The sequence below is a fragment of the Aphis gossypii genome, chromosome 1, assembly GCF_020184175.1.
Source record: "Aphis gossypii isolate Hap1 chromosome 1, ASM2018417v2, whole genome shotgun sequence".
NCBI lineage: Eukaryota > Metazoa > Arthropoda > Insecta > Hemiptera > Aphididae > Aphis > Aphis gossypii.
The window spans coordinates 74061209-74088578 of NC_065530.1; the positions used below are offsets into that span (position 1 = coordinate 74061209).

General features: G+C 24.7%; 2 protein-coding genes across 2 annotated transcripts in view; both read left to right on the plus strand.

The window, feature by feature from the left end:
- LOC114129616 (uncharacterized PE-PGRS family protein PE_PGRS36-like) overlaps window positions 1-944 on the plus strand; it is a 31657-nt gene extending 30713 nt beyond the window's left edge. The window contains exon 3 of the mRNA XM_050198716.1: window positions 798-944. Within this exon, the coding sequence (XP_050054673.1) occupies window positions 798-856 (59 nt within the window). The 3' untranslated portion in view covers window positions 857-944. The remainder of the gene's footprint in view (window positions 1-797) is intronic.
- The window catches only part of LOC114127736 (monocarboxylate transporter 12), a 315421-nt gene that overhangs the window by 187654 nt on the left and 100397 nt on the right, over window positions 1-27370 (plus strand).

Consider the following 27370-nt stretch of genomic DNA (forward strand, 5'->3'; position numbering starts at 1 on the left):
AAAAAAAAAACCTTTTTTATTGCTACTTGTTGTGACAATGAACTAATACGTTTCAATTCGGACGGTTTTTCGATTGCATTTTCGAGAATTGTTACATAGGTTCTGCGTTCACACGTAATGGTATGCAAAACAAAAAAGATTAATTCATTCATCGCTGTTACTTCAAAATGAAATAGTACGAAATGAAATAAAAATAACTCATGTTTTCGCTTTATAAAGTCAAGAAAGAAATAATAAAATCGAAAAGTTCCATTCTTTATATTATTTATAATAAAATAATATGTTCTGTATTAGATATAACATTTTAATATTCTTAAAATTTGATACTCTTTATCATTGAAAATGAATGATATTTAATGCAACGTAATTATTGTAACAATGTTTGGATTTAATTTATATATTTTTAAATCTTCATTTACTTTTACATATACTATGCACCATAATTTTAAGATACTTATCAACCACGTTAATGTAATTAATTAATATGTTTTAATGCGATAGAAATAAGAGAAAAATACTGTATAGTGTGAAGGTATTATTGTAAAGTATTTTTTTAATGGTCATTTAATTACGTTATCATAGTGTAGCCGTAACTGAAATGTTTGGTTTTTAAAATTATTGAATCGTTTTTTTAAATTTCAACATTATCATAACAAGATGTATCATAATATAAATATAAAATACAATAAATAATATTGTCGTCTAATTCAAGTTTAAGTGCATTAAATATTTGTATCTATAAATATATTTTATCATTTATAGTTTTTTTTTAATAGTTGATAATTTTTATTTTTCAGGTAAGAAGAAAACAGTTAATACATGTGGCAGTTTTAATAATAGGTATTTGTTATATTAAATTACCTAAAATATATAAAACAATATATGTATAATATATATAAGTATAACAAATGTTAGTATTTAAAATATTTTTGGTTATTAAGTTTAGAGTTTACCTTATTTGACGGGAATAAATGTAATTTTTACAGAATTGATCAAGCTATATATTTGATTGTATACCCTCAAGTTTTGTATTGTATTATTTTGTATGATCTTAACATGTTTTGTAGTTATACATATATATATTATAATATTGAAATACGCTACAAGCGATATTCATCAACTCAGTAAGACAAATTTCCTTATTAATTAAATTTTAAAAACCAACTTAACTTACTAAACGGATCCGGAAATCATATGATAATAATAATAATAAATGATGGATCGAGTTTTTATTTTTTTCTGTTATTAAATCACTGAATGAAATTCATTAACGAACATATCAAAATATATACAGGTAGAACTAAACGTTTTAGATATATCATTTATACGTCTATTAAAATGTGTTTAAAGACCCGCAGGCGTACACGTTTGAATTCTAATATCATTTTTGTCTATCACGTTCACATATTTTTCGTATTCAATTTAATTTAATTCATAAAAATATACACATTTATTATTATGAATAGAATTTATATATGATCTTACTCTATAACCTTATGGATTGTCTTATTTTTCATATTATAATTAATAATAGTTTTTACATTATAATTTTTAATTACATTGACTGAACTGTATTACACTTAATAGGTAAAAAATACCTATTAGTACTGGTTGAGGTAAATATTTTCAGGCAAATAAATAATAATATCAGAAAATAAACGTGAATTGTATTTTCATAGTTGAATGGTTATTTTAACAGGGAAAAATGCATTATTGTCTGTTATCATAGATATTATTAAGATTAAAATGTACAAATAAAAAAAATATACGTACGTCGCACATATTATATTATGATAAAAGATTAAATTTAAATACTGTTTAAATATGCTACTAATTAAATTACTTATTGTTACTTATAAATTATAATCCTATTAACTCCTTTCGCTTCATATATAAGTAGACTAATAAAAATGTTAAGTACATGCCACTTACACAATTTTAAGTGTTTATTAATAAATAGAAAAATAAAAATGTGATGAATATAATTCGTAAGACACTTTTTTTTTAAAATATAAATTGCTAGTATTTTGAAAAAATATTTTTATTAATTTTATAAGATATTGATTAACCTTAGTTAATACAATAATATTTTAATATGGTATACATTATGTAAATCTGTTTTTTATTCTATGTAGTTGAAATTGTTTGTCATAAATTTGTTCTCATATATTCTATTATTTGACAATTTTACTTCAATATTTTAAACATTTACTGCAATTACTGCTAAATTAATAGTTTAGTTATTTTTAAAAATAATTTCTAATGTTAATTGGATAATTTACATCGTTTAAACACTATAATATAATACTATATTACTAACTCGACGAGTTATAAGAAATGTCCGATTACAATATATCGTTTTAAACTATTCGTATACCTAACGAAATATGAATTATTTATTACGATACCTTTATTTCATATTTTTTTCCAGGGTTTCCATATGTATATATATATATCATGTATATTAAATTATATAAATATATAGTATGCATATATATAGGTAGATACATACAATATAATATGTATATATTTAGCACGTGTAGACTTGTGCATTACTTTATGGCCTCTTCAGGCAATAACGATAAGTTTCACGTTACCTCGCAAATGTCTGCAGTTATTCAATCGAATGATTGCTCTCGGTAAATATAAGTATCGTTCGCGTGTGTAAATATCATTAGGCGTTTCAACCGGTTCACTCTGTAGGGGACAATATTAGTAGTTTGTTCGTGTCGGTCGCACAACGACAATGAATTTTTCCAGACTCACCAGGAGTCAGTACCCGCAGGCGTTCTTTTGTTAGGTATCTGCAGTTATTATTTTCGTTCATTTATCATCAATTACCAAAATATTAGACATAATAATAATTAATAGTTACATAAAAAATAAGTTTGACAGACTGGATAGTTTTTTTTACAGTTAAAAGTCGATTTAATAGTAGTAAATATATTAATTTGTGTAATAAATACATAATATAGGTGAATTTTTGTTCCTTTTGAGGTTTATTTGCGAATGAAGTGTTTGGATTATGTATACTTAATAAACGGATTTTGATGAAATATAACCGTTATTATTTATTGGAATTATGTGGTATATTGTAAATCGTCATTAAAATTTTTGAATTAATTTAATTATTGAATTAAACTTAATACTTTAGAGTGCTTTCATAAATTATAAATATACCTGTTACATGATTAGTTGTCATTATGCTGCATTAATATAAGTTATAACTAATGATTTTTTTTTTTTTTTGTTGGCATAAATTTATCAATAATTGAATATTCGTCTTTAAAAACTTCCGAAAACTAAGTTAAATCAGATATATTTTATAATTTGTATAAATCTACAAAATAATTTATACTCAATATTTAATCTTTTATTAAAAGGAATATTTTTAATATTTTTTTTTTTAAGTTGCATAATATCATATATGACTTTTAATTATGAAACAAAATTATGTTTATCTAATCATATAAATGATTTTATTTCAACCAAATATAATAACTTAAATATTCATCATCCACAAATTTTTAATATAGTGGTGAAGAAATATACATATACCTACTTAACAATACAGTATAAAAATGCGTATAAACATCCTGTACTGTATCGTAAAACACATCTAAGTAGCAACCATTAACATAAATTATAGATACATAATATGGAAACATTTATTCAAAGGTCTATTTAAATATTCAATAGTATAAACTTCTCAACAGTTTATAATATTATTATTATTATTATTACTATTTAATTATATTATTTTTGTGATGTAGAAGTAATGGCTTATTACTACAAACATTTTTAACATTGGTAATTTTTATTACGTTCTTTGTATTATATTATTTATAGTAAATTCCATATTTTTATAAATTTCAGAAATTGTTCACATTTTATTTTTATTTAAAATTGAATGCATCATGTTTAAATCGTAATTTTCCATGTAATGTATAATATAACATTCGCATACTGATAGCATAATATAATAGTATTCTTACAAGGTATACGTATCGTTTAATCTGAGCTTCACACTTTCTACTTAAAAATATTCCTCGTGTGTGTCGAGTGTCGAAAACTTGTAGTCACGACCGGTTATGTTCGTGAATTTATTTAAAATATAAAACGTTGAAAAAAATTAAGAACAATCAAAATGTAATAATAATAAAATAATAATCTTGATAATGCCAACTAAAAACGGCTACCAAAAATCGGTTACAAATCGATTATAAAATTAAGTGGGTATTGGTTAATAACATGTGATGTCCATTTTACCACAATTTACTTATTAGAAATGGAAAATTAAATCTAAGAAATATTTTTTTTTTTTTTACTAAATATTCATTAAACCAAGAAAAGTCTCTTATAAACTTAAAGAAAGAATCTTAACTATAATAAAAATAGTATTTATTATTATTATTTTATCTAAAACCAATACATTATGTTTTTGTACTAAAAAAAGGAAAAACTATGTTAATTATGACTGTTTAATTATTCATCCTACTTATGTGGAATATATTAAAATAGAAATAAATCTAATAATTTATGAAAATCATATTATTCTATTTAAAAAATGTACAATTTAAATAAATAAAACTTTTTATTTAATTTTATAAGTATATGTTTGTGTAATATAATATAATTAGTTTTAGTAGAACAATTGAATTCATTTGTTTTTTTTTAACAATTAACTTTTTCGGTATACATTTTTTAATAATATTATTCTAGTACATTCATAAATAATTATTTAAATAAATACAATTTTCAAAATAGTGTTATCAAAAGTGGATAATTTATATTCAAGTTTGAACGTTTACTAAATTAATTATTTTAGAAATGACATGATATTTTTGATTGTACTTGATTTGTTATGAAAATATTACATTTTATTTTAGGAGAAGCTCGTAAAACATTCCCATACCACAATTGATTATCCAACAGGTTTATCAATGATTTATATAATTTAAATATTCTTTCTGACATACCTAATTTACTTTTAAGGTTTTTGTTTAGTTTAATTTTTAATTTGTATACAAATTTAAGCTGAAAATTATTTGATTATCAAGTTGTATGAATTTTTATAAGGAACTTGTAATTATACACTCGCGTGTCTAAATATGTTGAAAACATAAACATATAGTATATTGTGGCTCTAAATATTGGTCCTACGTAAATATTAAAATGTATTAGTCATATTAACAGCTACAGTTCAACTGGTTGATTTTATACTCGTTTGTTTATGACCGCTGTCCGTAACTAGATTCAGCATAATGTACTTTCATATGTCCATTCAAGTATAATATTCTATTACTCACGATTATTCAAAAACTATATATTCGTACAACTTATATATGGTTACAGCTCACTAAACTTATATATGAGAAAATACTTTGAATGAGTATAAAATGCCCTTATTTTTATAATTTAATATAATATTATAAAAGTTTACATTTAATGAGAGTTTAAAATGTTATTATCTAAAAGATTATTTTAGAATTATCCAGAAGATTCATTTTAACTTAGGTTTAGATTTTTCAAGTTTATAAAAAGTGTTTCGTCCGTTTTTAGTTTTTATAAATCTAATGAAATCGATAAATTCAACTTATTTTTTTTCAAAATTATTCTGATATTTTAGATTATAAGACATACTTAGCCATATTTATGATATTGTACTATACATAGAATATTCTCCCTTTGATAAGTATTAAAAATGGATTATATATATAATAAATTCCTGTAAATGTCACAGTATTATTTATAAACCTAATCTATGAGTATTTATATTATAAATATTAAATGAAACTAAATATATTATATTTGTAGCTATTAGGATTTATTATATTTCTTATGATTTATGAATGCATACATTTATCAAGGAAATAGGTGCCTACTCTAATATTATAATATAATAATTGTTGTTAAAATACAAACCAATTAGTTAAAAATTTCTAAATTTAATGTCATTAAAAAATGTTTTTTTTTTTTTTTTTGTCAATATTTTATTGACATTACACTTAAATGTAATATATATAAATTTATAAATTTTACCAGTTATTTGAAATATGTTTTTATTTTTGTAAAAAGATCAACTAGATATGTCATTTTAAATTAATATTTTATAAAAACGTACTTACTATATCTTCGGAAAATTATAACTAATCTGACATTAATAACAGAACCAAATTATAATTTATGTTTAAAGACAAGAAATATAATATCTAAAAATTGCTACAAAACTTCTGGATGATCGTCTTTTATTATTAAAAAGCAATCGGCTGGTTAGGTTCAATTATAATATGTGTGGAAGAGGAACACTCGTTATACATATACGAAATAATGTCATTTATTATCATTTATTTTTTTATTATTTAAAAATAGGCCCATTAAAAAAAAAAATATGTGCTAAACAGCTATGGTCAATATAACATTAACATACATTTCGTAACGGAAACGACGACGGGGAAAAGTTTGTCGTTTAGAAAAACTGTTTTTATCGTTGACTTTGTTATCTTATTTTTATCTCGAAAAATGAGTATGGATTCTCGTAAGCTCTACGACGTAGGCATATTATAAGTATAAGAATTGATGATATAGATAACATCATAATATGCGTTATTAACGGTAGAGAGGATAATTGTTATTGATACAAGATGATTATATTATTGTGTACAGCACATTAATTGCATAATATGATCGCAAAATTTTATTGATAATCAATTTATAATTGATAACTATCAAAATCTTTGATGCACTAATATCATGATAATAGTACCCGTTCCTTCTCAATATATTTTTTTTTTTTGTGTAAATAATCTTACTTCTTGTTTGTGTAGATCCAATTTGACGATATTATTATTAATTTTGTTTTCATGTATATTATAGGAAATAATTAGATATTATTTACAATTTTATTGATTACCTAGTACTAAAGCTGTATGTGCAATCAAATTGTAATTCATGACTCGTTGCGTGTGACTTACATTTTGAAACTCAAGGACATTTGGAAGTCAATACACCGTGTTATTAACCTTGTTGTGTCGTGAGAAATTTATATAGGTAGTCTCAATTTTTTTTTTTAAAACCATGAAATATTTCAGTATTTTTTCTATGCTCTTTTATAACTTGTTTGTACATCTTCGAAAATAACTTTCGGAATATTATGATCGTAATAAAACATTTATAAAAGGCAATGGGTCTAAAAGGAAGGTCAATATTTTTTTTTTTTACCTTCGTCGTTCCTATCTTCGGTTACAGCCAGTCAACAAAGGTCTGTATTTAGGTTATTAATATTTTGCTGGTAGATATATCATAATATTATATCGTCCTAATAATATGTGCTACGCCGATAAGACGTCACCGTTGCGTTAACGTGTAAACTGTAAGGATACGTGTAAATCGTAAAACGAATTTTCCTGAAATTTCGGTGAAGAGAGGGACGTGGTCGAATGGTGGATAAAGATGTGAGGTATATAATAATAATAATAATATATAGTGGCCTGCGGTCTCTGCGAACATATTGTTATCGCACCAGCGTGTACAAGTGACCATCTTTTTTATCGTAAAATTGACCGATCTTCGTTTGCACCGCCGTGGGCAGCAATCGTGATCGTAAAAAATCTTTTTTTCAACGGTACTATATTTTTTTCATTATTTATTTATTTTTCCGACGACTATTCTCCCGACCGAAAACACTGCGGTATTGCGACAACGGTTAACTGAGTAGTTAACTCCCCACACCAACGTTTTCCACTAAACGTTCTCTGAAACCAAAAACAGTATATTTTTTTTATCTTTGTTTCATAATATGCATGCGGCTTCATAAAATATCAACACTTACTGACGTAATGTTAACAAAAAATATGTCGATTACCTATTGAAAAATAGAACGCAATACATACATTTCGTGATTCGATTTTTTAGGTTTGTACAAATTTTAGCATGTTTAATCTACGATTTAAGCTTTGTGTTACTACGGGGTAATTCATTTATTATGTTAGTACACATATAGTGTTCATCAAGGGTCTGATTAAGAGTTAATACCGCTTAGCAGTTTATCCTTTTTTTACCCATTATTGATAGACTCTTATAAGACTAAGTATAGATTTTTGTTTTAAATTAAAATAACTAAAACTTATTTTTTTTCTTACTATGTATAATTTATTAACAATAAAAATTTAACACACCAAATTTTAAGTTCAAATTAAACGTTCTAATACTTACCAACATCAATACTTACAATACTAATATTTATATTTTGATAATCCTGTATGGAAAAAAATGTGATTTACATGTTGTAAAAACACAAACGGTGAATCATAATATAAAATATAAAACTATTATATTTTGATCAGCGCTACTCTAATAATGCATAATATTACATAATACACTATATTTAATTGTGGTATATTTACCGCTATCTAAAGGCTAACATCCATACTATATTCGTACAGGATTCGCCAAAATTGTACTCTAAATAATTATACCGTTGTCGGCCAAGCGTTAAGGTTATAAATATACGTTGGAGATCTATAGTATACACTATATATATACATATAATTGATATTAAGTGATGGGAAAAGTACAATAATATTTAATATTTTTAAGTCAACTCTGGTGAGACGATTTTACTTAAATTTTATAGTTTTGTATAAATCTTTCCAATATATGCAATATTATACACACATAATACTAAAATTCAATAAATTATAAATACACGTTGAACAAAGAACTTATGAATGATATAAGGTATTTACAGCATATTTTTTTTAATTCATTGCACAAAATATTATCCTATTGAAACGTGCTTGAAAATGCACAGTGCACAGGTCGTCTGACTGGAAATGATCAAAACTCATTTTACAACTGCACAACACTATAATATTATACATAAATCCTGCGATGATCTAAACCCACAGTCTGACTACGGTTAGCTCAAATGAGGGGGCCAAAAAATATATTATTCAAGATATTCGTAAGTTAGGTTAGAGCGATCAGATAATTGTAATACTCTCTGTCCGTTAGTCTTATGAAACCTCTCGATTGTAAACTGTTTCGATTTTTTCTTTCATTTTTTTATGCAGTGTGATGAAGAAATTCCAGTCGCGAATCTCAATCTATAACCAAGTGTTTTTATTTCACTGTTTTACAGGTAATTTTATATAATATATAATGTAGTGCAGTGGTGAAACGGGTCTCAATTACCTCCGGCCCTACGTCACTCTGGGTTTCGAGAATAACGTACCGGGCCGAGCGTTAAGGTAAGATGCACGGTGTAACCCAATTTATTATCGACAGGTTTATTTTAGGAATGTACGATTATACATTAGTTTTATACGCCTCAATGGTTACAATTTAAAAATTAAGATTACTTTAACTACACTATTGTATTTATACACTTCAACATTACATTATGGAAAACTATGGAAAATATAAAGAAAACTTTAGTAAAATAATCACATAACAAGTCTTACAACGATTTATAGTACTATAATAATACCTTCTATTATTATATTACGAATATATTATTATAACGTCATCGTAGGTCATGATTCCATCGGTTAAAATCTAATAGCAGTATAGTACACATTATCTACATTTTAGTGTAGTTTAGTAGTTTCGAATATAATATTGTAATAAGCAAAATCTGTCTAATATTACTGAATCCTTTAGTTCACTGCTCAGCTAATACGTATTTTATCTATACGGTAAACCATATATTATATGAAAGTCGATACATTCATAGGTATAGAAAAACAAGATTTCTAACTGATTTATGTTTACATAGAGTGTTAAGCTACACTTCTTACCTAAACTAAAATATTAAAATTACACCCGGATTCAAAAAAAAAAAAAAAATAATTGAATTGCAAACTCGATCTAATTATTTCGTTGAATTTAAAATTTGTATTTTATTTGATAATTCCATGACGTGTTTGTTGATTGATTTAAAATCACAATGACGTTATTAAACGATGTTAAACATTTATAAATAAACATAAATCCATACCTTTACAAATATTATTTTTAAATTGTAATAGGTCATTATGTAATTACTAATTATAACAATAGACATTATAAACTTTATATATTAAAGATATCGTTATTTTTTTCTGGACGTGGCTAAGTTAATAATATATATAAATAGGTTTAATATAATGATCGAAACGAGTTCAAAAGGTAAAATTACCTCTTTTTAAACTAAATGTAATTTAAACACTCATTATTTATTTCTGTCCCGAGTGAAATTTGAAAAAAAATAGCGCAATTCGACCTTATACCCGTGCATACGATTAAAACTAATTGAACCGTCAATTTTTACAATCTTTGTAAATAATTATAATGTTTTCAATTACATTTGTTGATATTATAAATAAATATGTATACATACATACATATTTTAGATAATATAGATAATACCCCAAAAATGCCAGTAATATTCCGTGAAACAGCTTATAATTCCATAAAAAAAATAAAGGATATTGACTTCAAATATTGTCATGAGTTAGCAATTTAGTTTATTATCATAGATCTATGATTAAACCAGTTACTGAAAGAGAATAATGAGCTGAACATTTTTGAAAGGATATTTCTACATAATTAACAATGTGTTGTCAGTAACCGTGGACACAGAATTCGTGATAGAAATATCTGGATACAAAATACATATTAATTTTATACAAAGTTACAAAATTAATCAAATTAAATAAATATTTATTGTATATTGGACAATATGTTTTTGATATTAAACAAATTAAATTATGAAATTTACAATTCTTTTGGGATCTTAACATTAATTGAATAAAGTATTCATCACAAACAACGATTAAAGTTCTGTTTGTTATTAAAATGACTCTTGGAGCGTAATAAATAATATAGATTATTGTAGATTCCGAACAGAGTGAGAAACCTACGGGTTTACAAAGAAGGGTTTATTACTCGTTTTTTTTTTATTATTTGCTAGGGTACAGTATAAAAAAGCTCAAAAAGTTTCATGCAGTTTGTAGATTGAAAATTGAACAAAGATTTAGAGAGGTCATTTATCGAATTGTATATAATACAATGATTTATCATTGCTTTCAAATAAAAAAAAAAAACCGCCCCTAATAGTTTACCAAGTTTATCTAGATTTGATATAAAGCTCGTTTTTCTTATTATTCATCCGTTCATTGAAATGTATTGTCTTGATTACATAATGATAACTGTATTAAATTGAATATCTAAAGGGTATACGATTCGACATAATCCAACCGGAACATAATTAAATATTATAGGGATCGACTAAAAAGAACCGCAAACCGGTAAACGAATGATGATGATGACCATAAATTAAATTGATAATTTATTCGTTCCCCGGGGCGTTGACATTGTGCCCGCGATAATGACGGAGTTCAACAATATATTCATTTTCATCTACACATGTTGCGTGGAAAGTGTCACAAGCTATTCATTTCATTCAAATTGCCACTAGTATACAGATGTCTGCGCTACCTTTATAATTCTTTTAAATTTTTATACTGCCTATTTTATTACGAAGTTTTCTCAAACTTCCATTAAAGTATACGTGATTTGCGCTGACACGAGCTTACATTTTACAGTCAGATAAAAACGATGCAATGGTTGCTAACATATTTAAAATCAACCTATCTTATAAATTGTATTTATTTATAAGTTATGACTATTGTATTAAAATAAACTATTTTAAGACACTATATTTATCGCATTGCATTGCTAAACCAAAATAAATTACTATTCTAAACGTGCGTCCGTGTGTGTCGTTCTCTTTTTGCAAATTAAAAAAACGATCACCTGTAATATTATTCAAGTAGTATAGTATAAGATGAGAATTTATTTGAATTTTAATAACAGCTAACAGAATTAATAGAAGATAAAATAATAAAAAAAAGTTTATCAAATGCTTGCCCGCGTTGAGTAATTGAAGACAGGTTTTAACCCTGGAATTGTTTTAACACGTAATTAGCATTTGTATATAACATTAATTGTGGTTTTACCCTTAACGATGGATGAAATAAAAGTCGTAGATATTTTAATACCCGCGTAGACGCATTATTTTGGTTTATTCCGATCTGTTTTGTTATTTCTGTGAAATATTGTTACACATTGAAAAATATTATGGTCAAATACAAATTATTTTATTTTATTTAATTTGTTATAATATTATAATCAAATATATATTTAATTATTGTCTTCATGTTGTGTACCTGTAGTTCATAACCTAGTTTGAATTTTAAAATAATAATAATAGTTATATCAAAATAATATTCAAAATTAGATATGTCTAACTTAACCTTTCCAAAATACTTACCTTATTTCGTTATTTTTACAACTATATTTAATTTAATTTATAATAATTATATTTAATATTAATTTTAAAGCTTTTTCAAAAATCAAAAACTATATAAATACTTTTAAAAGAGGAGGGTGATTCAATGCCAATTCGAGGTTTGTTACTATTGTAACAATTAAATAATAAATAATTGCATTTGATAAACGTTCTTGAGCGATATTGGATTAAAGTCGTACGTTCTTAAATTTTTTCATCTTCAACACAATACTGTTGTTTTTTCTTTATGCCTAAAAATCTGTTGAAAAAGGGAAAAAATACTTTTTCAAAGTATCAACTACACTTAATTGCAAATCGATACATATTAGGACTACTTGAAAGTTTTGGCACTCTTTCTCTCCAAAATGTGTCCACTAATAGAAAACAAAAGATAAAAACATCATCGTAAAATTAATACATTAGGTTCTCGATTGCCCCAAAAGCTAATTTTAAGTCCATATTGGAATACTTTTTTCAACTTTTAAGTGCATACGTTCTAAAAACGTGAACACATTATAAATACCGATACTTTATAATATCTCTAAATACATAGGTTAGTCTATGCTTTTAATATACAGCATGTGTAATTTTTTAATATATTATGTTTCTATGTATAAATTAATATCCAAAAGGAAAATACTTAGTCTTCATTCTCGGCTGAAAGTTTTGGAATGCGTGACAAATCGCTAATCAATAACGTAAGCGCCGTGTCAATAAATAGCAATTAATCACTTGGTTTTTGCGTGGTAAACTCGTCACCACTTTTTGGGAGGGGATTTAGTGTCAGAAAAACTTGTTGTCCCCATTCCACAATACCGTTTTCCTATGCATTATGCATATTTACTGTAGAGGATTACCGTCCAGACTTTTCTTTTTTTTAATAGATAGTTTTCTCTTAAACTTCTTTTTATCCTCGTTGCCTGAAAAAAAAAGTTAATATTAAATACTAAAGATCTTTAACAAGAGTATCACTATATTGCTAAAATAAAAATGTACTTTAATATTATTATTTGAATCGAATTTATATTAAATACATTGTATTTATTGAAGCATATCTTAAATTTTAACATCTTCGATAAACGAAAAAATTTAAATATTTAATTGAAATATCGGTTGAGATAATTTTATTGATATTATAATAATATAGTAACAAGATAACTAATACTGTTATAATTTTTTTAGTCATAGAACGGAGAGTTAAATAACTTGTCAATATTTATAAAAAAATGATTATATATTACATTATTATTCTATTTTTTTTTTTTTTTTTTATTGGAAATCACCATATTCATTATTTTTGTTATTTGCATTTTATTTAAAAATAATTAAAAATAGAAAAATAGGAATATTACACTCATCCAGCTGTCTTGTTAATATTTTAATATATATATTTATTTAAAATATATTTGACACGTATTATAAATAATTGTTTTGCGATAGAAATCAACATGGAAATAAAATTCAGGTCATTTTAGTTTGAACCCCGGAGAAATTTGAAATCGAAAATGAATTGGATTACTAAAGGAGATTTTGCTGGTTTCGTCATTTATGAAAGAAGAAGTTGGCTAACACCCAAAGTAAAAAAAAACCCTTTATAGTAGTTGGCTCAATATAGCATTTAGAGAATTAAGTACTACATATTATAGGTATAGGTTAAAAGTAGTTCAGATCTAGATTAAATATTGGACACTTCGATGGCTCGTTTTTGTCGAATTATATTGCATATAGTTAAATTGGTCAAACAAAGTATTTTGCAACACTCGTGTAACATATTATACACATTTATTTAATTAGTCAGGTATTAGTATTTATTTTTTAATTACATAATAAATTAACAATATTGTCAATTATAATACTTTTTGGTTAAAATAATAGTTTTCATAAAAAGTAAAATGCTTAGTTCATATTATAATGACCGAACATATTAATAAATTATTATATAGGTGACACTATTGAAGATGTCAAATTTAATAATCACGTTTATGAATATTATATTATTTTAAAAGTCAGATGATTAGTACTTTATGGTTTTATTTTAATTTTAATATATTTATTATTATCTATATACAGTTACTTTAATCCGTATCTTAAGTACAAACAAAAATTAGAAATTTTGAAATTTAAATATAATTGTATATTTTACGTTTAACGGATAACACGGGGTATTGTGTATGCAATTCTACTACTTAAGAGGGTACAAAAAAAAAAAAATAATTGTAAATGTATTTATTATTTACGATAATTTTATTTATATTGGCGGGGTCGAGTCAGAGTGTAAAAAATAATTCCACTGATTGTGATTAATAATTTAATTGCAATTAAAATAGTATAATATATTATTATTATTTATAATAAATTATCAAATAAATGCTTGGGGGGAGACTGGGGAAAAACAATATTTATCTTAATCTTGGTTATTGTACAACTCTTCATAATATTATCATAAAAATAATTATAATTGTACTGTGTAATATCTACTGTGTTTGGTATATACGTAGATTTATTTTAAATCCAGTAAATTTATATTAATTTTTTTTTAATGTATTTACATTTACTATAAAGCAAAAATATCTAATAAAGATAACATTTATTCTTACACTAGCGGTATTAGGATGTTTTCTTGCAAACTTGCAACATTAAGATATCTAATATATATTTATTGCTTCCGTCGTTTTCGAAAATTAACTTAAATTTTGATGTTCAGAACATTTCAAAGGGATTTCAAGCTATTGTGAATTTCAATTCATTGAGATTAGGGCAGCTCCTTGGCTATTACAATATTGTAATAACAAGAAAACGCGTTTATTTTATTATTCATTTCAACTATTCAGACACGTTTCGTGTATACATATATATTTAACACAATATAGTTTCGTGAGTATTTTAATGTTTGAGATAACATTTTGGAATTAATGAAAATTGTATATCCTTTGTAGGATGATGATAAATGTATCCCGTATTGAAAATATCGAACTTAAGGTTTTAGAAACAGGAGAAATATTTATTTATAAAATTATTTTAAAGATGGTTCAGTTATTTATATTTTATTAAAATATTCATAAATTATAAATGAGCAGTGACTCACTAATCATGCTTATATATTTTATTTAGGTACTCTTCGATAATGTTGTCACTCAAAACCATTTTTTTTTAAATTTTTAAATGTAGTTATAGATCATATTTTAAAATTCTTGAAACTTGTTGTTCTAATTAAAAACTATAATTTGGAGTTATAATAATTATAAATGCAACCTCTTCCTTTTTACTATAAATTACTTACCAAATGAATAATTTTTATGAACACCTTAACTTAACAAAATAAAAATTTTAACTAATTTATTTTATAATATTTAACTTTATATATGAGCTTAATATATGATATTGGGTTTTAAAGAACTTTGATAGACATGGTGATTTTTATATCAATTTGCTCATATTTTATAATTCAGGGGTGGCCAAAGGTCAATCGCGATACCATTTATCATTTTCATCAATTTTTTTTCGATCAATTCGTCCTAGTGGGTTTCGTTTTTTCTACCACCTGCTTAACCTATCATGGAAATATAATGCCTTAACTCTACGGTTAACGAGAACGTTTCGTTCATGTATAACGTTTATTGTAAATGAGCCTACTTAAAACTCCTCCTCCGTTGACTATAATAATTTATAATACATTTTCATCGTATCACATATTTCCTTAATTACGTAATTTAAGTAGAATACGAATAAAATAGAATGGAAAAGTTAAAGTTTTCAAACTTTTTGTGCACTCTTATATAAAAATAAATAAAAGATGAGCAGATGAGTTTTATTACTGTAAGTTGTCGTCATCAGTTAAATTTATTGTTATTTACAAGAATAATATGTCCAAATGTAGGCTAGTGACTTGTATTATTATTCTAAATACGTTAATCATTGTTTGTAAAAATTAATAAGTATTATAGATTTATGTTTTAATAAAATCAAAAATCTATATCGACTTAAATTAAATTTGAATATTATGTTGATATGACATTAAAAATAAAAGTATTTCGCTGTAGGCGTATAATACCTGTTAGTATAATTATTGTAGCTTAAGAATGTAAAGATAATATCACTTTAAGTATGTTTGACTAAATTCTCAATCAGACCTTGCATATTTATTTATTTTTATTTGCAAACACAAAACGATTATTTGTATACTGTATTAAGTTCAATTTTGTTACAATGTTTGACAAATATTTTATAGTTTGATTTGGTCTGATTTAAGTATTTTTTTTTTTTTTACTCTCAGTTTCTGAATTCAAATATTTTGTTACACATATTTGTTGTTCCAAAAAAGTTTATGAACAGTTTTATATATTATATATATATATTTTTATTTACTTCTAAATTTCTCCGTTTGTTATTTACTTTTCTCATAGTCTTCCTGTATTTGACAGACTGCATATTTTGATATTTTTTTTTTTTTTGAATTTGGCGTAACAGCATTGTTATAAATATATTTACCCACACATGTACATATTTATTTTTATTTTCTTAATTTGTTTATGACAGTATTGTGTAAGTTGGTTAACATTTTTCTTCCAATTTTATGTACATCATGGATATCTTTTATACGTATGTTTTTCTGTAGTCGATCTCACATACATATTATATATTTTTGATCACCTATTTTAGATAGTAAATTCTTATTTTTTGCTTTACAAATCTCAACTATTTAAACGTTTAAAATAATTCAATAATTATTTTTATTTTTAAAGTACCTAGTATAATTTATTTGTATTCGAGGTTTTTAGAAATAGCGAAATTGAAAATCATAGTAAGTTTTATTTTGAGTTGCATTTATAATAATACTGATAATTACGTATGATCTATGAAACTTTAATAGATGCAGTTTATACAATTACATATAAGCGGTGATTCACCAAAAATGCTCACACATTTTATTCTTCAATAACAGTGCTTCAAAATTAAATTTTTGGAATTTATAAATATGCTTATTAACGATCACATTTTTAAATTCTTAAGATTCTTTGCAGTCCATAAGGAATATCCTGTACAAGGTTCTGTTTTTCAAATTTAACTTCATCTTTTCTACTGTAAATTATTTAGTTTATAAATTGTCGGAAAACGTTGTTGTTCCTTATTCAAAAGCCTTTGAATAAGCCTAAAATTAGAACGTGAATAAAATATTTAACAATAAAAGTTGGGAGACAGCATAGTATAAGTATTTCTTAGTATATAATATATTTCAAAAAATAAATATTAGCACACAATTATTATTATTATGACATAAACAGTAACATGGCCCGTGTTCTTAATAATGTTGTATATTATGTCACAATATGTTATTTTTTATATGGAATTTAAAAAGAAACTTCTTTTCAATTGCAAATAAAATAAAACAATAATAAAGTTGTAGGAACAGGGTGAAAGTAAAAAAAAAAAAAAAATAAAAGGAAGAAAATTTGTATTTTACAACCTTAACAGACTAATAATGCGATTTACTAGCCTCCAAAGACCTCATATAATACTCCCACGTCGATATTTTTGTATATTAGTTTCTATGTATATTGTATATTTTAAATGTTCTATATCGTACACATTACGAGTGTTTAGTTTATTTGTTCTATAGCAGTTCACTAAATCGAAAACAAATTGCATTATGAAGCAATGAAAATCCGATGGTAGGTTAAATTTCCCCAGCTTTATTGGAAAATGTGAATTTGAAAATACATAATTCGATAGTATTATACGTACTGTACTATCCAATAAAATATGACGTCATAATATGATACATTGGTGTGGTTGAAAATTATATTACGTTATTATATTAAATCAAGAGCCCTATTAAATTATATATAAAATATTCATTTGTTGTTTCCTTTTTTTTTTAACTTGCGTTTACACAATATCTCTGTTACATTGCTCTTAAAAATAATCGAAACGAAATTAATTTTTAGGGGGAAAATTACATGTTTAATAAAAAAACCGTATAAAAATTGTTTTGTTTATGTTAGTATCAATAGAGTTTATTTTTTTTTAAATATAAAACCTAAAATATAATGTTTAAAACAAACAGTAAGACACATGTATTTAATATGAAGTAAAAATGTAAATTTGTTTAGAGTATACGAAGACCATTCTTAATCGAGTTATCCAAAACAGTGAACTTGTATTCTTTCTTTGTATAGCCATTAAGAGACAAAGTTTATTAATTGTCACTTGTTGATTCAATTATTCGAATTTTTACATACTAACTATTGGTATATGCATATTTTATTATGCCACAAAGACTACCATTTTAAATAAGTAAATGTGATTACAGTGAACGAGAGGCAAACAATTTATTCACTGTAGAAATTGTTGATACAACAAATTAGCTTATCTTAGACAATAATAACTTTGTATAGAACATTTTTAAGAACCAAAAGCTACTTATTTAAAAATAAGAAAAGATTACACGTTTATCAATATTCGAAATAGAAATGTATTAGACACGAGGACACATTCATAGTTCAATTATTAGAACGGATGTTTTGTATGGGGTGTTTATTCCAAAATATATCAAATAATTTTTGGTCAATGAAACATAATATGCGCATGAATATTTTATTAACAAAAAATGAAAATTTTTTTTTTGTTTTATAGTTTAACTTGTGTTAATTTGTTTATATTTTTATCTGCATTTTAATATTAATAATAACATATTAATTTCAAATCTGATAAGCTTTATTTTTGAAATTTGTTATTGCCAGTTTAGAATGGTTATATAAATAGATTTTTTTTTTATTTACTCCTCTATTTATAAAAACGCATCTTAGTCTATAGCAGGTCCGTTAAATTTCCAATTATATCTTTTCTATTGGTTGGAATTCGGGACTTGTAACAATGAAATTTTTGGGTGGTTTTTCGAACCATACGAACAATACAAAATGTAAAAATTAGTGACGATGCCCGATAAGTTATCCATAAACTTGTTGTAAAATTGCAATACATCGAGAAGTATAAAATTTGATTACAACTGATGAATGCTTACCAATTTAATGTACTTTTCACCATAATATTTAAATTAAAATATTTAAATTTCTTTTGTACTTAGACAATTTGTGGTATATTCTTACAATTATACAATAATTGAGCAAGTGATTCTTTTAGAATAATAATAATTAACGTGTTCTATGTCAATCCTATAGCATAGTGAAATTTTAAATAATTATCAGTGTTATAGTTTAGTTTTACTGTTATTGGGACTTTTTTCCGGTACATAGAAATATATGTGTTTTATTTATTGAATATTTCAATAACATAATAATGATTGACCGGCGTGCTAGATAGGCAATTTAGCTACACCACTGTTGAAATCTCATGTTCGTTTATCTAATAATATCTCAGTATAATATTATAATAATAGTTTTCCTACTACCTTTAATAATATCAACATTCACAGTCGGACACCAATAAACTCGTAAATTTATTTGAAAAGTGTCAATACGAAATTAAAAATTTATGTTATTATTAAAATGCGTGTGTGTCAAGCTAGATCTATTGTTTTTTTTTTTTTTTTTTATGACAAATCAGAATAAATGATTAGTTGGCTTGCTGCAACATAAAAATCTAAGCTATAATAGTTTCAAAATATTAAACTTTATTAGCTGTTATATATAAAAAGAAGTTCTGATATTGGGTTACCAGGTACAATTCATAATTAGTATTATATTGATAATGATTATAATTTGAATAATGAAAAAATATTTTACATGATTATTGTTCATTTGAAACCAGTTACTATAACAATCTTTTAGTATTTGTCATGAATGTTATTACATTTGTATAAACATAAGTGTATTTTCGTAATAAATCGTATTATTTCTTATTATTACAATCATAATATAAATAGTATCTTCATTTAGCAGTATAAAATATAAAGTTAACGCAAACGATTACCACTAGATGGCTGCTGAAATGTACTGATAAGTAGACGCACAGAGTGCGTGATCTGGTCCATTGAATATTTTGTGGTCGACCAAAATATATTATCGTTCTGTCTTCTGGAAATACATATTGCAATCGTGAAATTGTATCAAAGCAAATGACCCAATGAATCTTTCCTGGGAAAGAAGAGAATCGTTCACATTTATTTCCGGAACATTTGAGACAATTTATAGTGATTTATTGTGTCTAATGAAACTACTAAAACTCAAGCAGACGATTTACCTCGAGCCAAATAATGTTCCCTTTTAGCGTATCGTTTTTCTATTTGTGAAGGTATTATTCTCAATGATTTGTAACCCTCGATTAATTTCAGAATTCAATGAAATCAAGTTAACATGCATTGATCACAAATGTGTTACTTTCGTGGGAATTAAACTTATTTTTAATATGTATTTTTCGTCTCGTAATTGAATATAACTGTTTTTTTTATATATATATATACAGAATAGTTTATATTATATTACCTTCAAATACAGTCTATAGCCTGTTGATTATTTTTCTAAAAATAAGTTTGAATACCAATTCATTTGGTGATAGAAGTTTTTTATCCATCTACAATTTACTTGAAAAATCATTTAACTTCGTTTACGATTAGTTTTTTTCCAAGTATTTTTGTGTTTTTATGTTATCAAAATATATAAGTTATATAACTATAGACTTCTCCCAGAAAAAAAAAACTGAACATCTATAAAATAAGGCTTTATATCGATATAAGTAGGTTTTAGTGTTCACGGGGAAAAAAGAATCTCTGCCTTGCTGTGTAAACCATTTCCTCAGAAATGACAATCCACCTGTATTGGATTGAATATAGAACTTAGAATACTTTTAAACGCGGTTAAAACTACTCTTTAAGCTTTTTTAATATCTCTAAAAAAAATCTTTGAAACTTTCATAAAAATTGATAGATTAATTTTTTAGTCTAAAATTCATAACATAAAGACATAATATTTACATATATGTGTATATATGAGGTATTACATATACAATGTGACTGTAATAAATCAAAATATTGTTAGTAATTTTTTTTTTTTTTTATGTTCTGTACATGGACTCAAAATAAATATTGATGTATGATGGGATGTGTTATTATTATTATTATTATAATTTTTTATCAATACAATAACCATAGTTTAAGTTAAATATTTATTTTTTGTCTATAACAGTCTTAGGTATTGATGAATATATTTTTAAAATTAATAGGATCATTTACAATTGTACGCATTATAATATTTTACGCAGTGACTTATCGTTGTATGTTTTATATTATTACAATATTGTTTTTTAAATATGTATCTATTCTTTGACCAATTTTCATAATATTTCATTTCAACACTGTTCGAAACAGTGAATATAATTTGAAATCAAATCAAAATCATTCATAAATATAATGTTGTGCCGCGTTCAACAACGCTATTTCTTCCGGATACGATTTTTTTATTTTCTATTATTAAATAAAAATAATTCTGAATTTTAAAAGAAAATCTTGGACTTTTCGTAAAATTTTTCAATCGAACTTCACTATAAAAGTATATTTCTATAGAAAATAAAACTGAGCAAAAAAACGATACATATTATACTCCACAAACGTACTGAAGTTTAAGTTTCTATACGCGAGAGTGCATACGAAGTAAACACATAAATCATTTTGTATTCTTCGCGATGACTTAGTCGTGGACATGCAAACAGATGAAACAGCACACCCGATGGACATATATTATACGGTGCATCTATATTTATTTTGTAAATCTGTTATATTTTTTCATTGAAATCTAAAGCAGATAGTGTCTTTGGTAAATACTCGTGGCGAATATTTGATTGGCTTTATTTCGTCGTGATATTTAAATAATATATAATGAACTCTATAATTTATATTAGGTTTTTTATTTTCATTTGCTTAGTAAAAGAATGTAAAAAAAAAAAAAAATATTTCAAACATACATTTAACTCGTAATTGTATTTAGATTCTTCTAAAATAATATATTATGCAAAATTTGTATTATATTATTTAGGTGTATATAATATAATAAGCTTTCAAAAAATATTATTATTTCATACGTTTATATTTTAATAATGGATACCAACATATTATTATTTTGTGTATTGATTTAATATTGTAAAAATTAATTGTTTGTCATAAAAAAATTAACTTTGACCTCCATACATCTCATGGTGTTGAAAAATTCTGTAATTCATCAACTCGAAAAATTCATGAGCATAAAATGAAAACAACAAATAGCTATAGTATTGTCAATGTTATCATCTTCCGCTTAAGCATAATATTAATGGATTATTTTTATTTTTTTAAACGTATATTTCAATAGTTATTAAATTATTTTGATTTATTTTAAATGTACCTAATTAATAATATTTACTATTATTTTTACTCTGCATGATTTATTATCGTTTTATTCATGACATATTTTTATGAACTGACTTTATTATAATATATTATTATTACAAGACGTTCGATATTTTAAACTTGAATACAGCTATACAGAATTAAAATATATCGCACGTTCGGCATACAAATTATTTAAGTTTACACGTACGCACACGTTTAATTTTATTTCCATTGCATCGTATTTACTTCGCAAAACAAATGAAAATTACGGATCACGTAAACATAATATTATACAAATATGAAATACGAATAATATTGCAATTATTGTATAACACTGTAAACCTTTACTTATAAAATGTTTAATTACATCATTTTAACTTTTCGCGTTTCTCGTAATTAACACAAACGTATTGCAGTTGTAGGTATGATAAAAGTATATCAAATTTTTTTATGAATGTTGACTATAATTATCCTTAATACATAAAATTAATTAACTACGTTTGTTGTTTAAATACCTATCGATTTATACGTAAAAACAACATAACAATCTGTCTAATAGTTTATAGTAAAATTGCATAACATTTGCATAAATACGAAAAATCCGATTGTATTCTTTACCAACAAACATGGCTACATAGTTCATAAATCCAAAAATCAGAATATGCAAGTACGCGTAATTTAAAAAAAAAAAAATGATATTCGTGCATGATTTATCATGCTGTAGATAACGCCATTGTGGCCGAGCGCATGCTCTCGCGGTGGCAATAATAATAATTATTATTACAATATGTATAGCGTTAGCTGCGGGGGACCAATCACGAAAATGACCTTCCTCCTCCTTTTCCTTCTCTTCCTTCTCCGCATCATCATCGCGTCCGATCAACGTCAGTGTACAGTGTAGTATAATAATATAATATATACAACAGTGCACACCGTCTGACGGCTATTAGAAATCATTCCGCTGTAATCCATTTCCTATCTAAATATTCAACTCACGCGTGTGATTAAGAACATATTATATAGGGCCGTTGTCGTCCGCAAGCGATCCGTCACCGGGTGCAACGGACGTGAGTTTATGTTTGTTGAAAAGAATAATAAATAAAGATAAAACGAAATAAAGGTAAAAGGATTATCGATGTTATAGTGGAAACGTGGTCGGGTTAGCACGTCGCCGTTACGATGTACGTACATAATTCATAAAGTCAGAAGCAATACGGTCGGCTCTCTGCGCGGGCATTATATGCCATTGTAGCAGTGTACGCCGTAACAATTGCCAAATGACGTATATTATCGATTTAAGGGGTATAACGAAAAAAAGAAAAAGAACAAATACAATATTTTTTATTATTAGTGCATGTATGAGGTATACGTATTGTAATATGTTCGTATCCGTCAAACAGAATACTGAATTTCGCTGAATGTGCGGCATCACTTTCACGTGTCTCGATTGTTATATAAACACGTGAGTTGTTTTCTACTTGATCTGAAAAAATGTGTCCTCTTCATTCTTTATCTGTAAAGGAATTTTGACACCTTGTACATATAGCATTTTATAGAGCTATCTATATAATATGTCATTATACTATTTTGTGACATCATAATAATTAAGATTTATTCGAAGCACTTATTTAGGAGTTACATAATATTTTGTCAACCATTACACAAATATAAGATTAAATAATTTGTTATTATTATAAATAAATTATTAAAATAAATTAAATTAAAACAGTAAACTCATAAAATACTAGAACAATAGTTTAAAAAAAAAAAAAATGGATAATATGCAAGGATGTAAAGAACAAATTAAGTTTAGTAAATTAGAATTCAACAGTCACATTCCATATAATAAATCATTTTTTAATTTAATTTTTACAGAAATCGATTTCATTTGCATTTAACATTCAGTAGAATTATATTTTAAATTTCATACACAGAAACGCAAAAGTTCTTTACTCGGACAATCAACAGCATACAAATTCATATTTTACAATGCTTTTATTATCTACTCTGGTTTAACGTTTCAAATTGTACTTAGTAATCAATAACTTTTGAATCGCGTGTCAATGATGTATTGAAATGTTAAAATGTTGAGTAAATTTAATATGTATATTGTGTCCATTATTTCAGTTTTTGTTTTGAGATTTTTATAAATCGTTCTTTAAATGAATGACAAAAAACAATAAAACTAATAAATATAATTTATTTATGAACATTAGGTATTATAAAATACTTGAAACAATAATTTAAAGACTTTGACTAGTAATCATTGTTTCTTTTAAAAAGTTAAAGTTATTCTTACAAAAAAAGACTTGGAAATGTAATTGTAAAATACTGTGCCTAAAATAATATATCCTATTAAAATAATTTTTTGTGCATGCATTTTTTCGGTATCAAAATTCCAAATAAACTTTTTCCCGAATGGTATTTTACCCGAAATTTGGTAAATCCGAAACCTTTTTTCCTGAACACATTTTACTCAAATCAATATTAAAGTCGATAAATTATTTCGTATTAAAAGGAAAAATTAATTAAAAAAATTAATAATAACATGTTGTGTAATAATTCAATATTAAAATGGTTTAATATTATGTCATTGTAAGGATGGTAAAGTGTGATAAAGGAAAAATTCCCTTACTTTCGTAAATACTATTTTTATTGCACAGAATAAATGATTATCAATAGTTTCGAATGTATAGCAATAGTTGTATGTTAGTTATAGGTATAAAATATAATATAGTATATTCCGCTTAATATGGGTACGTTGGGCCAGCTCTGTTTGCCCACATTAAGTGGTTGCCGGTAAAAATGGAAATAAATAGTAAAAAAAAAAAAAAAACAAAAATGTATAATATAAAAAAAAGTTTTATTTTGCACGTGTGAATTATACAATTGAAAACAAATGTCAAATTAATTAATACCAAATTAAAACTAAATATAACATACAAAATAAAATAAATATTTTGAGGAGGAAGGCGAAAAAATATTATTAAAGCTTAAATGGTCATGCTTTTCATTTATTTCGATTAACACTATTTCGTAGATATGACGATTCCCAATTATATTAGTCGTTTTTAAATACATAATATGTGGATATATTCTAAAGCTATGGTAAAATAAAAATTACCCATATAAACTAAATGAGAGCTTATATTATGCATTTTTTTTTTAAATGTATTGGGACCAAACCATTTTGTCCATATACGCAAATACCCATATTAATCGGTGCCCACATTAGGAGGAATTCACTGTACATAGAAAATACGCCACTGTAAATCCTCGTATATCAAAATTTTTATTTTTTTTTATTTTGGGAACAATATTATAACCGTCGGGAAAAATTCGTTCGGGAAAAAGGTTTTGGGTTTTTGGACTTTCAGAATAAATACCATTCGGAAAAGAGTTTATTGAGTCATATTTAGTGACAATTTAATGCAAATATTGCTAATATCATTTATGTCTGTTGAGTTAGATGAAGTATGCATAATACATATAAATTATAATACATAATAGTACATAGTACATAAAAAAAAAATGATTTTAGATTCACTGATTTTTAGGATGAAATGCTTTATTGTTTTTATTGAGTATTTTCGAATTGAACATTTTAGTTAAAAATTACGATACATAATACACATATGCATTATACATTAAAAAAAACATAATACTTTAGTATAACGGCCTATTTAAAAACGCCCTACTCCAAACATAATATTAATTCATGCTCGATCATGTTAAAATTACAATATTATTTTATTTACAACTTTGTGAGAGTGTTTTTTAATTCGTGAAACGTTTTGTTTATGAATAATGTAAACGAAATTAAAAAGAAAATGTATTCTCAGTTATCAAATTAAAATATGTAGATATTTAAAGTTTGAAATAATTTATATCGTTATTTTCGATACTGCATTATTTCATTCTATATGAGGAATTTTATTGATCGACACATCAATCATAAACTGCATGAATTAATTTTGATGGTGAAACTTTCAGTTAAAAAAATATATTTTTAGTTTTAGATATGTAGTGTTAAGGAACACAAAAAAAAATCCTTGTTTAAAATCCTATTTTATTATATTATATATTTTTTATATAGTTATTAATTCTATTTAAAATTGCTTTGATAAATGCTATTGAAAAAAAACAATTGAAATAATGTCTCATATACATGTAGTTTTAAAATAATATAAACACATTACTCTTTTTAATTAGGTTACTATACTTATACATCAGCGATATTATTGGATATATAAAAAATCCTTCTAATAGTATATTATTTTAATTATTTACACAGGCCAACATTGATAATTATCTTAATTTATAAAATACAAATTAACAGTTGTGTCGAATAAAAGAGAAATGTAGTACCATAATATATTTAATAAAATGTTTTCATTATTATTATTTAACTAAAGTATTTATGATTTTGATATTATGCTTAATAAAGACAAAAGGACTTAGATTTGTAGAAAAGTTATGTAACATCATATTATATGGTATCATGGACCATAAACAGTTTTATTATCTTAATTTAAATTTCTTAATAATATATGCATGTTGATGTTCTATAATACCTGGTTTTAATATCACTATAGAGCGTTGTATAAAATATATTTTCTAATAAAAATATTTAGTGGTTAAATATAATATTTCTGCCTACCTGCCTACTTTATGTACTTTATAATTAAAATAAACGTTTCTATTAGTTAAAATGAATA